General features: G+C 45.4%; 1 protein-coding gene across 1 annotated transcript in view; it reads right to left on the bottom strand.

Moving 5' to 3' along the window:
- Positions 1–16,036, bottom strand: part of LOC138498010 (mucin-16-like) — an 86,786-nt gene that overhangs the window by 50,514 nt on the left and 20,236 nt on the right. Inside the window, exons 16-28 of the mRNA XM_069621835.1 lie at positions 15,954–16,021; positions 15,359–15,531; positions 12,201–12,236; positions 11,267–11,430; positions 11,110–11,177; positions 10,514–10,686; positions 7,647–7,682; positions 6,712–6,875; positions 6,555–6,622; positions 5,959–6,131; positions 2,150–2,173; positions 960–1,126; positions 786–853 (exon numbers count right to left, since the gene is read on the bottom strand). Coding sequence (XP_069477936.1) covers positions 786–853; positions 960–1,126; positions 2,150–2,173; positions 5,959–6,131; positions 6,555–6,622; positions 6,712–6,875; positions 7,647–7,682; positions 10,514–10,686; positions 11,110–11,177; positions 11,267–11,430; positions 12,201–12,236; positions 15,359–15,531; positions 15,954–16,021 — 1,382 coding nt within the window. The remainder of the gene's footprint in view (positions 1–785; positions 854–959; positions 1,127–2,149; positions 2,174–5,958; positions 6,132–6,554; positions 6,623–6,711; positions 6,876–7,646; positions 7,683–10,513; positions 10,687–11,109; positions 11,178–11,266; positions 11,431–12,200; positions 12,237–15,358; positions 15,532–15,953; positions 16,022–16,036) is intronic.

Genomic DNA, 16,036 nt, shown 5'->3' with positions numbered 1-16,036 from the left:
CCATCAACACCCCAGCGTGGAAATCAAGGAAACTGCCCAAAGGAAGAGGGTGCACTGTATCTCTATTTTAGTAAAGAAAGTGAGGCATGTCATGTACAGAGTGCAAGCAGCACCCTGTCCTCCCCAGTAGTGCAACCCAGGCATGTCTGACCTGAATGAAAGGAAGGGACAAAGACTATTTAGAGGGAGGGATGGCTTTGCCTTACTCCAGTGCATTCTATCAAGAAGTGGAACGTCCAGTTCTCATCTTCACTGCAGCTCTTGTGTATTCCAGTTGTTGAGAACCCCAGCATCTTTCTTAATTGGAGAAAATGATATCTTGCCATTACTGCTGCTACCATTTTCATTTATGGAAACCATAATGTCCCATTCATGTCTCAAAATGAGGAATATCTGATCCAGAGGGAACAATGTCCACATCCAAAATGACCTAAGGTACCAGACCCGCAACATTGCTCCCATTTCATTCTCGTTTGCTCGATGGTGTTCCTCCCTCTTGATCCACTGTTTACTCAACTGCATGGTCACTACCCATACATATGCTCCTATCTCAGCACCCAGACCAGATTTGCATGCATTTTTGACAAGTGGTTTTCCTGATTCAGGACTGTATACATCAATCGACCTTGCTGTGACAGAATCAGATGGGCTGACGTCATCAACCAGAGAGGGAATTCGCCTTTCCATTGTGGGAAAAGCACATTTTTAGAGATCTCATATATCTCAGTGCTCAGTACTGTGGGTTTTCAATTCCAGTGATCTAAGGGTGCAGCTTCCTGCCTTACCTGAAGGAGTCTATGCTGCAGCCTTGGTACTTGCTTCCGATGCTGCTGTTCTTTAAGACCGAGTCAATCTGGAAATGTGAAATGTGAATAAACAAATCCAAGTGAATAAGCAAGTATATAAGTAGGGATGGGGTCATTATTGTGTGGAGGGGGTGGGCTGTATCTCAAGCTTACCAAGGCAAGCATGACAATGGAGGTTCTGTTGAACTTTGCCGACTGGGGAGGTGAGGCTAGGTCAGAGGTATAGGGCAAGTTGTTAATGGTGAAATTGACAGTGAAGATTTCAGTCCTGTTGCTGTCCACAGGTGGGCTGGTCGTTACAACAATGGGTGGCGCCACGGCTGGAAGAAAATAATAAAAATACAGAGTATGATGAGACCCAGGCCTTTGTCACAGTGCAACCTTGCTTGATGAAACATACTGGGCTGTATACAGAATTAATGAGTGAGGCATGTTTGCTGTTTCCTCAAAACACACATAATCACACATTTTAAATATGCACATATAGGTACAAGCTAAAGGTGATCTGAGTGCCCCCTTAACCATATTCTTTTTCGACTGTTCACTTAGTGTGTGTATTTTGTGGCACAAGTGTTGTTTTTATATGGAGGAGTTTGTTTAGTTGCAGCGTGAAGGCAGCACAAGGCATCAGGCATGAATGGACTGCGTTGTGCATATCTTGAGTGTTTGGCTGGATGCATCTATAGGTGAACAGTGTAGGTCACATGCTTGATCTGATAGGCGAATCTTAACACAAGGGAACTTGGAGGAGCACAGCGGTGGGGTGGGCGTTAGCCTTCAAGGAGACACACTCTCTAGAGTTTCCCCGTTAAGAGATATCACATCACAAGGAGGGGATTACCATCCGAGCATCACTTGCAGAATCTTAACATTGGACAATCAATGGCAGCAAACTAGGGCTGTAGCACAGACCTTTTGTTAACCTTGAAGCCCTTTCACTTGTGCAAAGTTACCATTTTCATCTGTGACTGATGGGACATACTCTCCTTTTATGAACAGATAACGTTGTCTGCTGGTAGTTGGTGCTCTAGTTCACTCTTCATTGAACTATGTAAAAGGACTAGGCGTGATTAAAAAAGCTGAACAACTGCAGCACCCAAAGAAAATACAAACTACAGCCAGCAGGGTCCTTATTAGTGTTAATCCATGGCATGGAACTTCACCCGACATCAGACCTTGTGCTACATGTTGAATGGGGACCCTGGACTGTTCACTGGGAATGCAAAGCTATTACTTGCTGGGATATGAAGCTATAGGATATGTTGTCACTACTGATCAGCATTTTGTAGTTCAGGCTTATTGTCTTGAGCCTGCAGTTGTAAAAGGATTCAGGTTGTACTTACTTGGCACAGATGCTTCATTGTAACCTGAAACAGATACAAAACACATACAGGTTTATAAATGGCCACGTGTAATCCAGCATATGTGATACATAACACAGCCATTGATGTCGGGCTGGTTCTCTCTTTGGTGTTGATCACAGGGTAAAGGTCATTATTTTGGTACCCACATTTGCCTTCCGAGGGGGTTGAGGAGGGCCTAAAAAGGAATGGAAAATATCTGTCCCTGGCACGTTCCACAATGATGTCTGCAGAAACATATTGGATTGGGCAGGGGGTCTGATGGTCTCATGTTTTTATATGCCTATTGGCAGTTTTGATACACTATTAGAATCCGCTGGCTGGTTCATCACGTTCCCTTTTCCTCAACTGTGTTCTAAGTATGATTGTCTTTGACCTATCAAACAGGCTCCAGCCTTCCCCCAAGCATCCTTAGTGTTGCTAACGAATGCCGATCAATCATTCTTTGCTTTACACATGCACCTATTACTCTTTCTGTAGTGAGTAGAGCAAGAACTCTGTGCCTTTTAGTCATCTAGACAGACTCTGACTGAGGCTGAGAATACTACCCTCCACCACATCCCAGGTCCTGTATTTCTGACTACAGCACCTGATTCTGGCTTTCCATCATGATATCTAGACAAGAAAAGGTGAGATGAGTCCATCAAGCTGTTACTCCCTTGTGCCAGTTATTTAAGAGTGGAGGGCCAGTAAACATTAATCCCACCAAAATCCTTTGACATACAAGACAGCTTTTTTACAATTTGAAAGTAAGGCCCCTCTTTTGTCCTTTTTAACTTTTAGCGACTTTGTGGAAGCACCAGTGTTTCCAACAGGTCTTATTAGTTTGTGATTCATAGATCAAACACAAGGTTGTGGCTAACTGTCTACTCCCATGCCTGTGTGTATCCCTGGGAAACAGCAAGGCACCTGGTCAGCTGTGAGACCCCTTTCCTGAAAACTAGCAGCAGATCTGATGATCACCTATAGCCTCTTCCATTGTGTGGGTTCTACAGCAGCAGCAGGGGGACCAGAGCAACTCAAGGCTATCCTTCGGTTCTACAGCAGCATAAGAGGGACCCTGAGAAACTCAAGGCTATCCTTCTGTTCTACAGCAGCAGCCCAGGGACCCAGTGAAACTCAAAGCTATCCTTCTGTACTACAGCAGCAGCAGGGGGACCAGAGCAACTCAAGGCTATCCTTCTGTTCTACAGCAGCAGCAGGGGACCCAGGAAACTCAAGGCTATCCTTTGGTTCTACAGCACCATAAGAGGGACCCTGAGAAACTCAAGGCTATCCTTCTGTTCTACAGCAGCAGCAGGGGTTAAAACAAAGAACTGAATACTTTGCAGAGTTATTTGACAATAGTTTTAGTAATGATCCCAATTACATATGGTACAAAATGAGAAATGGATACACATCGATTTTGATCAACCGTGTTATTTCCTTTTTAAAAACAGTATGTGATTTAAGTTAGACATGTCTTGACTCCTGAATTTTGTTTTAATGTTTGTACTCGTTCTTTTGATGTAATTTAAAGAAATGTGTATATTGCGATTGTGAAAATCTTAATGCCTTCTTATCATTCTGTTTCTATTCTTTTGTGACTATTTTGTAAAGGTTTTTGATAAACCATGAACAAATAAACATTAAAAAAAATAATAATAATAACTCAAGGGTATCCTTCTGTTTACAGCAGCAGCAGGGGGACCGGAGAAACTCAAGGATAGCCTTCTGTTTTACAGCAGCAGGAGGGGGACCAGAGAAACTCAAGGCAATTCTTCTGTTCCACAGCATAAGCAAGGGGGCCAGAGAAACTCAAGGCTATCCTTTGGTTCTGCAGCAGCAACAGGGGACCTGGAGAAACTCAAGGGTATCCTTCTGTTCTACAGTAGTGGCAGAGGGACCCAGAGAAACTCAAGGCAATCCTTCTGGCATGCGCAGGTTCTGCCGCATCAGCAGGGATACCCAGAGAGATTCAGGACTATCCTTCTGCTATGTGTGACCGGTATAGCATCAGGACAGGTACCCAGAGAGATTGAAGGGTTTCAGTGGCTTTGTGGGCCCTGCAGAATCAGCAGAGGGACACAGATAAATCGGAGACTATACATCTGCTGTGTGTGGGATCCCCAGACCTATTAGAACTTCTCATTCCTTCCTTCCCTTAATTGAGCTAGTCAGATAGCTCAGTGGACTAAGCATCCATCTTGAAAACTGCTGATCCTGGCTTTCTTTGCTGCAGGATTAATTTAATTCGTTAAGGTAAATATAAGCTATTGGGTCATAGTAATGTCCAGTAAAGAAGACAACACACTGAGAATGCAGTTTGTGGTGTGGGATAGCAAAAAAGTAATTGTTATTTTTGGAATCAATAATGAGATGTGTCTCCCATTGTGTGGGAAGTGTGGCTGAAGTTTATGTTGCATGGCCGATTACCCCCATATTCCTCTAACCCCCTCTTCTTCTTTTTTCTTGAGAGTCTGAGTGCCTGTGCATGGCTGGTGTACTGCACTCTTTTATTTCTGTCAACCTCTCCTATGATACCTTTTGTCAGTGGCAGGTGCTCTGAAGTCAAAATGTGTCATTATGACCCCCATCTATCACACACCTCACACTGTACTTTAATATTATTATTATTATTATTATTATTATTATTATTGTTATATTTATTCCATCTGGAACATAGCTTCGAGAAGCAACAGAGCACTTTACAGAGGTGCACAGCAATACAACAATACAGATACATAATGGAGCGTTTTACAGAGGTCACAACAGAACAGATATACAGCGGGGCGTGGGATACAGAGGGGCACAGAGTAGGGGTACATCTCGACTGGCTGGCGGGGAGGAGACGGGCGGGCAGCGTCTAGCGAGTTATGATCCTTGTCCACATGGTAAATGCCAAACATTGTGAGGTTGGTGGTACTTGAGTTTGAATTACGTTTTCCTAAAACATTTATTTTACCCTTTTGCAAATCGAGTGGATATGTTAGGCTCGTAAGAAGGGACTTTTGCCATGCCCAAGGCTTGCAAATTAATTTTGCGTTAGCCTAGTATAAGTGTTGTCCAAGTGCGGATTTCTGCGTGCAGGCTTTAAAAAATACACTACTATGTTTTCTTGATACACCTGATGTGGTGTCTTTCAATGTCCTAAGTAGTCTAGCCCTGTGGCAGAGAGACTCCTACAGATAAATATCCCAAACAACTTCCAAACCTCCCGTCCTTGCCTGGGGCGTCAAAAACACTCAAAGAGTACCTCTTACAAGAAGACAACAGTTTGGGGCATGCCCTGTTGTAATATTGCAAACATGTTACTGTTTTACATACACAAGGTGAAGAAGGATTAGCACAGAAAGGGCTGTCCACTTGAATGTGGCAGGTTTCAGCTGTGATGACCCTTCTTGGCCAACGGCAGATGCACATCTGTTACTGAATCAAGGCATTATCTGGGTAGTTACATGTCCCCTTACCATTAACATAGAGGCTATATTTGTCCAGATGGCAGCTGCCCAACATTGTGATGTTGGTGGACTTTTGTTTGATCTCCTCTTAGTTCGCCACTGTGTCAAACTGGGCTGTGCTACTTCTATTTGCCAGCATTCATTTTGAGGATAGGTTGGAGGTGCATGCAAATTATCTGGCCTGGTCGGGTTCCTTGTTCCCTTCATTATTTGGTAGTCATAAATTCCTTTCAAAGCTAGAGCCTGCAGAAGATTGGCACAGCTCCCCATGCCATGGCTCATTGACCAAAGACACATCCCCACTCTGACATAGAATTCTTGTATTAAAACTTTTGTTACAGGTCCTCTTACCATCAACATAGAGACTATTTGGGTCCAGATGGTAGTTGCCCAACATGGTGATGTTGGTGGTCTTCTGTTTGATCTCCTGGTAGATGGCCACTTTGTCAAACTGGGGTCCGGTGGCCTCTTTCTTCAGTGTGCAGATGGCATTCAGCTTGGTCTGTGACTCAGCAGTGCCTTTGCTATGAGAGAGAAATGGGATGGCATGAGATCACAGTCGATGGAATGGAGAAGAGCAACTGGATTGCCAAGTGCAGTGTCCATGTATAGATTACCGCATGATAGAGTCATTCTATCATGACCAACCATAGGGTGAAGCCACCCAGCACCCCACAGCTGGCATGGTGCTTGAACAGCTTCATCACTCTTCTAAATTGGCACACATTCTCCAATTGGCCTCTTAGACCCTACTCTCCCTGCAGATCGATTTTCAAACATTGCAACACAAGCAGGAATAACATACTGACCAATAGGCTTTGCAGTGGAAGAATCATGCAAATAGACCATGGCCAATGGGACACCTCCCTAGTCAGTCAAGACGGCCCTGGGCTCATTACTGTCACATATCTCGTCCCGTGGACTGAGAACACAAGCTCCCACCTTACCTGAATGAGTCAATGCTGCAGCCCTGGTACTTTGCTCCGATGCTGCTGTTCTTTAAGACAGAGTCAATCTGGAAGTGATTACAAAAAGCACTTCATGAAAAATCGCTTGTAGGTATAAAGAATGGCAGAAAAGGAAATACCATGCACCCACACTTACCAGAGCTTGCATGACAATGGAAGTGGCGTTGAACTTTGTTGACGGGGGAGTTGCAGCTAGATCCTCTGTGTAGGGCAAGTTGGTAATGGTGAGGTTTAAGGTGAAGTTTTCGGTCCTGATGCTCTCCACTGGGGTGTTGGTGACTACAATAGGTGGTTCTAGAGCTGGAAGGAAAGAGAAATACAGACAGTGATGTGGACACTGGGAGTTGTCTGATGTAGCGCCATTCCTGAGCCTGGGGCACAGGATACCTGCAGTGCATTGCTGTATATTGCCCGGCGAATGTCCTCATAAAAATCAAGTCTCGCTCACAAGACCTGTTTGACTAGAGGTGCCCTATAGCCACTCTTGTGATATTAAGCGCAATGTCCTCCAGTAGATCCCAGCACCCAGCAGCTCCACCCGGGAGCATCGACATATTCCCCGTTCCAGAAATCTATCATGACAAACCTACATGAACACTCAAGTAAAAATAACGAAATTCTTAAGTTGCGGCTGCATTATTGGATCATGAACGACTGCTAGTTATATCAGACCAGATTAAAACAAGATCTGCGTCCAAGGGTGGCCCATAATTCTCAGCAAAAGGAGAGAACGTGCCAAATGGCTAAGTGGAAGAGGTGTTCAAAATGCTACAAACACAATCTTCTACCTGGAAAAGCACACAATCTGTGTTGAGCACCTGAGAGAGTGCGGAATAGCTGCATTTCAACAAATTCTTGCTCCAGTCAATTTATATTGCTTCTTGGGCAGACATTTTGGAGCCCCCCCAGCTCCCTTGAAATAAGCCAGCTAAGATGTTTTCAGGCACAGTTTGGTGCCTCCTTGTGTGGGTGGACCCCTGGGCCGCTGCCCTGCCTGACTGTTGCTCCTCGTTACCCTCCTCTGCACTCCTCCAAGAAGGTACACAAATACAAAGTAAATGTCATACTTACTAGTAGCGTGTGTTTCTGGGATGGCCTCATTGTATCCTGGAAATATAAGATGATTCACATCAATATACAGAAATAAATGTTAATAAGACATGTACAAGACATACAAACTGCGAGTCAGATGCCAGGTGGGGCCTTATTTTGGTAGTTCCAGGCGGTTCCAATATCCTTCATGGCTTGGTTATTCCTCCAGCTCAGGGTCACTGGTTTAAGTCCTTATCACATGGCTGCCTCTCAGGAAAGCATTACAATTGCAAATAATTGTGCACAGGCAAAGCCATTTTGTGGGTGTATCGTCTCGGTGGATAGAGAGCGCCCCTCTTCCATGTATGTTGTGTTCCACAGCACAGGCTGTATGTTCTTCCATGTACTGGCAATGCAGGGAATCCCACACTTACTCTGACCTGGGCGATTTCAGGAACCCAGTTGATTAATTGTGAGTCTTCCCTGCATCATGTTTACATATAGACCCTAGCATACTATTCTAGCATTCCTATGAAATGGCGGTAGAAGGGGGGGGGGTTAGTTTTAAGGCTGCCCACACATTCATGCACTGTGTGAGCAGCAGTAATGGGACTCAGAGAAACTCAAGGCTATCCTTCTGTACTACAGCAGCAGCAGAGGGACTTAGAGAAACTGAAGGCTATCCTTCTGTTCTACAGCAGCAGCAGAGGGACCCAGAGAAACTGAAGGCTATCCTTCTGTACTACAGCAGCAGCAGAGGGACCCAGAGAGATGCAGGACTATCCTTCTGTACTACAGCAGCAGCAGAGGGACCCAGAGCAACTGAAGGCTATCCTTCTGCACTACAGCAGCAGCAGAGGGACCCAGAGAGATGCAGGACTATCCTTCTGTACTACAGCAGCAGCAGAGGGACCCAGAGAGATGCAGGACTATCCTTCTGTACTACAGCAGCAGCAGAGGGACCCAGATAGATGCAGGACTATCCTTCTGTACTACAGCAGCAGCAGAGGGACCCAGAGTAACTGAAGGCTATCCTTCTGTACCACAGCAGCAGCAGAGGGACCCAGAGAGATGCAGGACTATCCTTCTGTTATGTGTGACATGTACAGCTTCAGGACAGGTACCCCGAGAGATCCAAGGCTTTCTTTTGGTATGCGTGGGCCCTGCAGCATCAGCAGAGGGACTCAGATAAATCGGCGACTATACTTCTGCTGTGTGTGGGATTCCCAGACCCATTAGAGCTTCCCATTCCTTCCTTCCCTTAATTGAGCTAGTCAGATAGCTCAGTGGGCTAACCATCCATCTTGAAATCTGCACATCCTGGCTTTCTTTGCTGCAGGATTAATTTTGTTAAGGTAAATGTAAGCTTTTGGGTCGTAGTAATGTCCATTAAAGAAGACAACACACTGAGAATGCAGTTTGTGGTGTGGGATATCAAAAAAGTAATTGTTATTTTTGGAATCAATAATGAGATGTGTCTCCCATTGTGTGGGAAGTGTGGCTGAAGTTGATGTTGCATGGCCGATTACCCCCATATTTCTCTAACCCCCTCTTCTTCTTTTTTCTTGAGAGTCTGGGTGCCTGTGCATGGCTGGTGTACTGGACTCTTTTAGTTCTGTCAACCTCTCCTATGATACCTTTTGTCAGTGGCAGGTGCTCTGAAGTCAAAATGTGTCATTATGACCCACATCTATCACACACCTCACACTGTACTTTTTAAAATCATTATTATTATTATTATTATCATTATTATTATTATATTTATTCCATCTGGAACATAGCTTCGAGAAGCAACAGAGCACTTTACAGAGGTGCACAGCAATACAACAATACAGATACCTAATGGAGCGCTTTACAGAGGTCACAACAGAACAGATATACAGCGGGGCGTGGGATACAGAGGGGCACAGAGTAGGGGTACATCTCTACCGGCTGGCGGGGAGGAGACGGGCGGGCAGCGTCTAGCGAGTTATGATCCTTGTCCACATGGTAAATGCCAAACATTGTGCGGTTGATGGTACTTGAGTTTGAATTACATTTTCCTAAAACATTTATTTTATCCTTTTGCAAATCGAGTGGATATGTTAGGCACGTAAGAAGGGACTTTTGCCATGCCCAAGGCTTGCAAATTAATTTTGCGTTAGCCTAGTATAGTGTTGTCCAAGTGCGGATTTCTGCGTGCAGGCTTTAAAAAATACACTACTATGTTTTCTTGATACACCTGATGTGGTGTCTTTCAATGTCCTAAGTAGTCTAGCCCTGTGGCGGAGAGACTCTTACAGATAAATATCCCAAACAACTTCCAAACCTCTCGTCCTTGCCTGGGGCGTCAAAAACACTCAAAGAGTACCTTTTACAAGAAGACAACAGTTTGGGGCATGCCCTGTTGTAATATTGCAAACATGTTACTGTTTTACATACACAAGGTGAAGAAGGATTAGCACAGAAAGGGCTGTCCACTTGAATGTGGCAGGTTTCAGCTGTGATGACCCTTCTTGGCCAACGGCAGATGCACATCTGTTACTGAATCAAGGCATTATCTGGGTAGTTACATGTCCCCTTACCATCAACATAGAGGCTATATTTGTCCAGATGGCAGCTGCCCAACATTGTGATGTTGGTGGACTTCTGTTTGATCTCCTCTTAGTTGGCCACTTTGACAAACTGGGCTGTGCTACTTCTATTTGCCAGCATTCTTTTTGAGGATAGGTTGGAGGTGCATGCAAATTATCTGGCCTGGTCTGGTTCCTTGTTCCCGTCATTATTTGGTAGTCATAAATTCCTTTCAAAGCTAGAGCCTGCAGAAGATTGGCACAGCTCCCCATGCCATGGCTCATTGACCAAAGACACATCCCCAATCTAACATATAATTATTGTATTAAAACTGTTGTTACAGGTCCTCTTACCATCAACATAGAGACTATTTGGGTCCAGGTGGTAGTTGCCCAACAAGGTGATGTTGGTGGTCTTCTGTTTGATCTCCTGGTAGATGGCCACTTTGTCAAACTGGGGTCCGGTGGCCTCTTTCTTCAGTGTGCAGATGGCATTCAGCTTGGTCTGTGACTCAGCAGTGCCTTTGCTATGAGAGAGAAATGGGATGGCATGAGATCACAGTCGATGGAATGGAGAAGAGCAACTGGATTGCCAAGTGCAGTGTCCATGTATAGATTACCGCATGATAGAGTCATTCTATCATGACCAACCATAGGGTGAAGCCACCCAGCACCCCACAGCTGGCATGGTGCTTGCACAGCTTCATCACTCTTCTAAATTGGCACACATTCTCCAATTGGCCTCTTACACCCTACTCTCCCTGCAGATCGATTTTCAAACATTGCAACACAAGCAGGAATAACATACTGACCAATAGGCTTTGCAGTGGAAGAATCATGCAAATAGACCATGGCCAATGGGACACCTCCCTAGTCAGTCAAGACGGCCCTGGGCTCATTACTGTCACATATCTCGTCCCGTGGACTGAGAACACAAGCTCCCACCTTACCTGAATGAGTCAATGCTGCAGCCCTGGTACTTTGCTCCGATGCTGCTGTTCTTTAAGACAGAGTCAATCTGGAAGTGATTACAAAAAGCACTTCATGAAAAATCGCTTGTAGGTATAAATAATGGCAGAAAAGGAAATAACATGCACCCACACTTACCAGAGCTTGCATGACAATGGAAGTGGCGTTGAACTTTGTTGACGGGGGAGTTGCAGCTAGATCCTCTGTGTAGGGCAAGTTGGTAATGGTGAGGTTTAAGGTGAAGTTTCCGGTCCTGATGCTCTCCACTGGGGTGTTGGTGACTACAATAGGTGGTTCTAGAGCTGGAAGGAAAGAGAAATACAGACAGTGATGTGGACACTGGGAGTTGTCTGATGTAGCGCCATTCCTGAGCCTGGGGCACAGGATACCTGCAGTGCATTGCTGTATATTGCCCGGCGAATGTCCTCATAAACATCATGTCTCAATCACAAGACCTGTTTGACTAGAGGTGCCCTATAGCCACTCTTGTGATATTAAGCGCAATGTCCTCCAGTAGATCCCAGCACCCAGCAGCTCCACCCGGGAGCATCGACATATTCCCCGTTCCAGAAATCTATCATGACAAACCTACATGAACACTCAAGTAAAAATAACGAAATTCTTAAGTTGCGGCTGCATTATTGGATCATGAACGACTGCTAATTATATCAGACCAGATTAAAACAAGATCTGCGTCCAAGGGTGGCCCATAATTCTCAGCAAAAGGAGAGAACGTGCCAAATGGCTAAGTGGAAGAGGTGTTCAAAATGCTTCAAACTCAATCTTCTACCTGGAAAAGCACACAATCTGTGTTGAGCATCTGAGAGTGCGGAATAGCTGCATTTCAACACATTCTTGCTCCAGTCAATTTATATTGCTTCTTGGGCAGACATTTTGGAGCCCTCCCCACCTCCCTTGAAATAAGCCAGCTAAGATCTTTTCAGGCACAGTTTGGTGCCTCCTTGTGTGGGTGGACCCCTGGGCCGCTGCCCTGCCTGACTGTTGCTCCTCGTTACCCTCCTCTGCACTCCTCCAAGAAGGTACACAAATACAAAGTAAATGTCATACTTACTAGTAGAGTGTGTTTCTGGGATGGCCTCATTGTATCCTGGAAATATAAGATGATTCACATCAATATACAGAAATAAATGTTAATAAGACATGTACAAGACATACCATCTGCAAGTCAGATGCCAGGTGGGGCCTTATTTTGGTATTTCCAGGCGGTTCCAATATCCTTCATGGCTTGGTTATTCCTCCAGCTCAGGGTCACTGGTTTAAGTCCCTATCACATGGCTGCCTCTCAGAAAATCATTACAATTGCAAATAATTGTGCACAGGCAAAGCCATTTTGTGGGTGTATCGTCTCGGTGGAAAGAGAGCGCCCCTCTTCCACGTATGTTGTGTTCCACAGCAGAGGCTGTATGTTCTTCCATGTACTGGCAGTGCAGGGAATCTCACACTTACTCTGACCTGGGCGATTTCAGGAACCCAGTTGATTAATTGTGAGTCTTCCCTCATCACGTTTACATATAGACCCTCACATACTATTCCAGCATTCCTATGAAATGGCCGTAGAAGGGGGGGGGTTAGTTTTAAGGCGGCCCACACATTCATGCACTGTGTGAGCAGCAGTAATGGGACTCAGAGAAACTCAAGGCTATCCTTCTGTACTACAGCAGCAGCAGAGGGACTTAGAGAAACTGAAGGCTATCCTTCTGTACTACAGCAGCAGCAGAGGGACTTAGAGAAACTGAAGGCTATCCTTCTGTTCTAAAGCAGCAGCAGAGGGACCCAGAGAAACTGAAGGCTATCCTTCTGTACTACAGCAGCAGCAGAGGGACCCAGAGAGATGCAGGACTATCCTTCTGTACTACAGCAGCAGCAGAGGGACCCTGAGAAACTGAAGGCTATCCTTCTGTACTACAGCAGCAGCAGAGGGACCCAGAGAGATGCAGGACTATCCTTCTGTACTACAGCAGCAGCAGAAGGACCCAGAGAAACTGAAGGATATCCTTCTGTACTACAGCAGCAGCAGAGGGACCCAGAGAAACTGAAGGCTATCCTTCTGTACTACAGCATCAGCAGAGGGACCCAGAGAGATGCAGGACTATCCTTCTGTACTACAGCAGCAGCAGAGGGACCCAGAGAGATGCAGGACTATCCTTCTGTACTACAGCAGCAGCAGAGGGACCCTGAGAAACTGAAGGCTATCCTTCTGTACTACAGCAGCAGCAGAGGGACCCAGAGAGATGCAGGACTATCCTTCTGTACTACAGCAGCAGCAGAAGGACCCAGAGAAACTGAAGTATATCCTTCTGTACTACAGCAGCAGCAGAGGGACCCAGAGAAACTGAAGGCTATCCTTCTGTTCTACAGCAGCAGCAGAGGGACCCAGAGAAACTGAAGGCTATCCTTCTGTACTACAGCAGCAGCAGAGGGACCCAGAGAGATGCAGAACTATCCTTCTGTTATGTGTGACGTGTACAACTTCAGGACAGGTACCCCGAGAGATCCAAGGCTTTCCATTGGTATGCGTGGGCCCTGCAGCATCAGCAGAGGAACACAGATAAATCGGCGACTATACTTCTGCTGTGTGTGGGATTCCCAGACCCATTAGAGCTTCCCATTCCTTCCTTCCCTTAATTGAGCTAGTCAGATAGCTCAGTGGGCTAACCATCCATCTTGAAATCTGCACATCCTGGCTTTCTTTGCTGCAGGATTAATTTTGTTAAGGTAAATGTAAGCTTTTGGGTCGTAGTAATGTCCATTAAAGAAGACAACACACTGAGAATGCAGTTTGTGGTGTGGGATATCAAAAAAGTAATTGTTATTTTTGGAATCAATAATGAGATGTGTCTCCCATTGTGTAGGAAGTGTGGCTGAAGTTGACGTTGCATGGCCGATTACCCCCATATTCCTCTAACCCCCTCTTCTTCTTTTTTCTTGAGAGTCTGAGTGCCTTGTGCATGGCTGGTGTACTGCACTCTTTTATTTCTGTCAACCTCCCCTATGACACCTTTTGTCAGTGGCAGGTGCTCTGAAGTCAAAATGTGTCACTATGACCTCCAACTATCACACAATTCACACTTTTATTATTATTATTATTATTATTATTATTATTATTATTATTATTATTATTATTATTATTATTGCAGCAGGATCCTAGATTCGAGAAGCAATGGAGCGCTTTACAGAGGTAACAACAGAACAGATGTACAGCGGGGGGTGGGATACAGCGAGGCACAGAGTAGGGGTACATCTGTACCGAGTGATGGGGAGGAGAGGGGCAGGCAGCGTCTAGCACGTTAGGTGGCGCGAGAGGCGACGTGCCAGCGCTTGTCCAGATGGTAGCTGCCCAACATTGTCATGTTGGAGGTACTTGAGTTTGAATTACGTTTTCCTAAGACATTTGTTTTACCCTTTTGAAAAACGAGTGGACAAGTTAATCTCTTAAGAAGGGACCTTTGCCGTGCTCAAGGTTTCCACATTATTGTTGCATTACCCTAATATGAGTGTTGTGCTTTTGCAGTTTCTTGATACACCTGATGTGGTGTCTTTCAGTGTCCCAAGTTGTCTAGCCCTGTGGCCCAGAGACTCCTACAGATAAATATCCCAAACAACTTCCAAACCTCCCGTCCTTGCCTGGGGCGTCAAAAACACTCAAAGAGTACCTCTTACAAGAAGACAACAGTTTGGGGCATGTCCTGTTGTAATATTGCAAACATGTTACTGTTTTACATACACAAGGTGAAGAAGGATTAGTACAGAAAGCGCTGTCCACTTGAATGTGGCAGTTTTCAGCTGTGATGACCCTTCTTGGCCAACGGCAGATGCACATCTGTTACTGAATCAAGGCATTATCTGGGTAGTTACATGTCCCCTTACCATCAACATAGAGGCTATATTTGTCCAGATGGCAGCTGCCCAACATTGCGATGTTGGTGGACTTCTGTTTGATCTCCTCTTAGTTGGCCACTTTGACAAACTGGGCTGTGCTACTTCTATTTGCCAGCATTCATTTTGAGGATAGGTTGGAGGTGCATGCAAATTATCTGCCCTGGTCTGGTTCCTTGTTCCCTTCTTTATTTGGTAGTCATAAATTCCTTTCAAAGCTAGAGCCTGCAGAAGATTGGCACAGCTCCCCATGCCATGGCTCATTGACCAAAGACACATCCCCAATCTAACATATAATTATTGTATTAAAACTGTTGTTACAGGTCCTCTTACCATCAACGTAGAGACTATTTGGGTCCAGGTGGTAGTTGCCCAACAAGGTGATGTTGGTGGTCTTCTGTTTGATCTCCTGGTAGATGGCCACTTTGTCAAACTGGGGTCCGGTGGCCTCTTTCTTCAGTGTGCAGATGGCATTCAGCTTGGTCTGTGACTCAGCAGTGCCTTTGCTACGAGAGAGAAATGGGATGGCATGAGATCACAGTCGATGGAATGGAGACGAGCAACTGGATTGCCAAGTGCAGTGTCCATGCATAGATTACTGCATGATAGAGTCATTCTATCATGACCAACCATAGAGTGAAGCCACCCAGCACCCCACAGCTGGCATGGTGCTTGCACAGCTTCATCACTCTTCTAAGTTGGCCCACATTCTCCAATTGTCTCTTAGACCCTGCTCTCCCTGCAGATTGATTTGCAGACATTGGCATGCAAGCAGGAAGCACATATTGACCAATAGACCTTGCAGTCGAAGAATCATGCACATAGACCTTGACCAATGGGACACCTCCCTAGTCAGTCAAGTGTGGCCTGGGCTCATCATTGTCACATATCTCCTCCCGTGGCCTGAGAACACAAGCTCCCACCTTACCTGAATGAGTCAATGCTGCAGCCCTGGTACTTTGCTCCGATGCTGCTGTTCTTTAAGACAGAGTCAATCTGGAAGTGATTACA

This window comes from Ambystoma mexicanum, chromosome 1p (genome assembly GCF_040938575.1).
Source record: "Ambystoma mexicanum isolate Mex_15411 chromosome 1p, UKY_AmexF1_1, whole genome shotgun sequence".
Taxonomy (NCBI): Eukaryota; Metazoa; Chordata; class Amphibia; order Caudata; family Ambystomatidae; genus Ambystoma; species Ambystoma mexicanum.
This window is presented reverse-complemented; position numbering and strand designations above follow the sequence as displayed.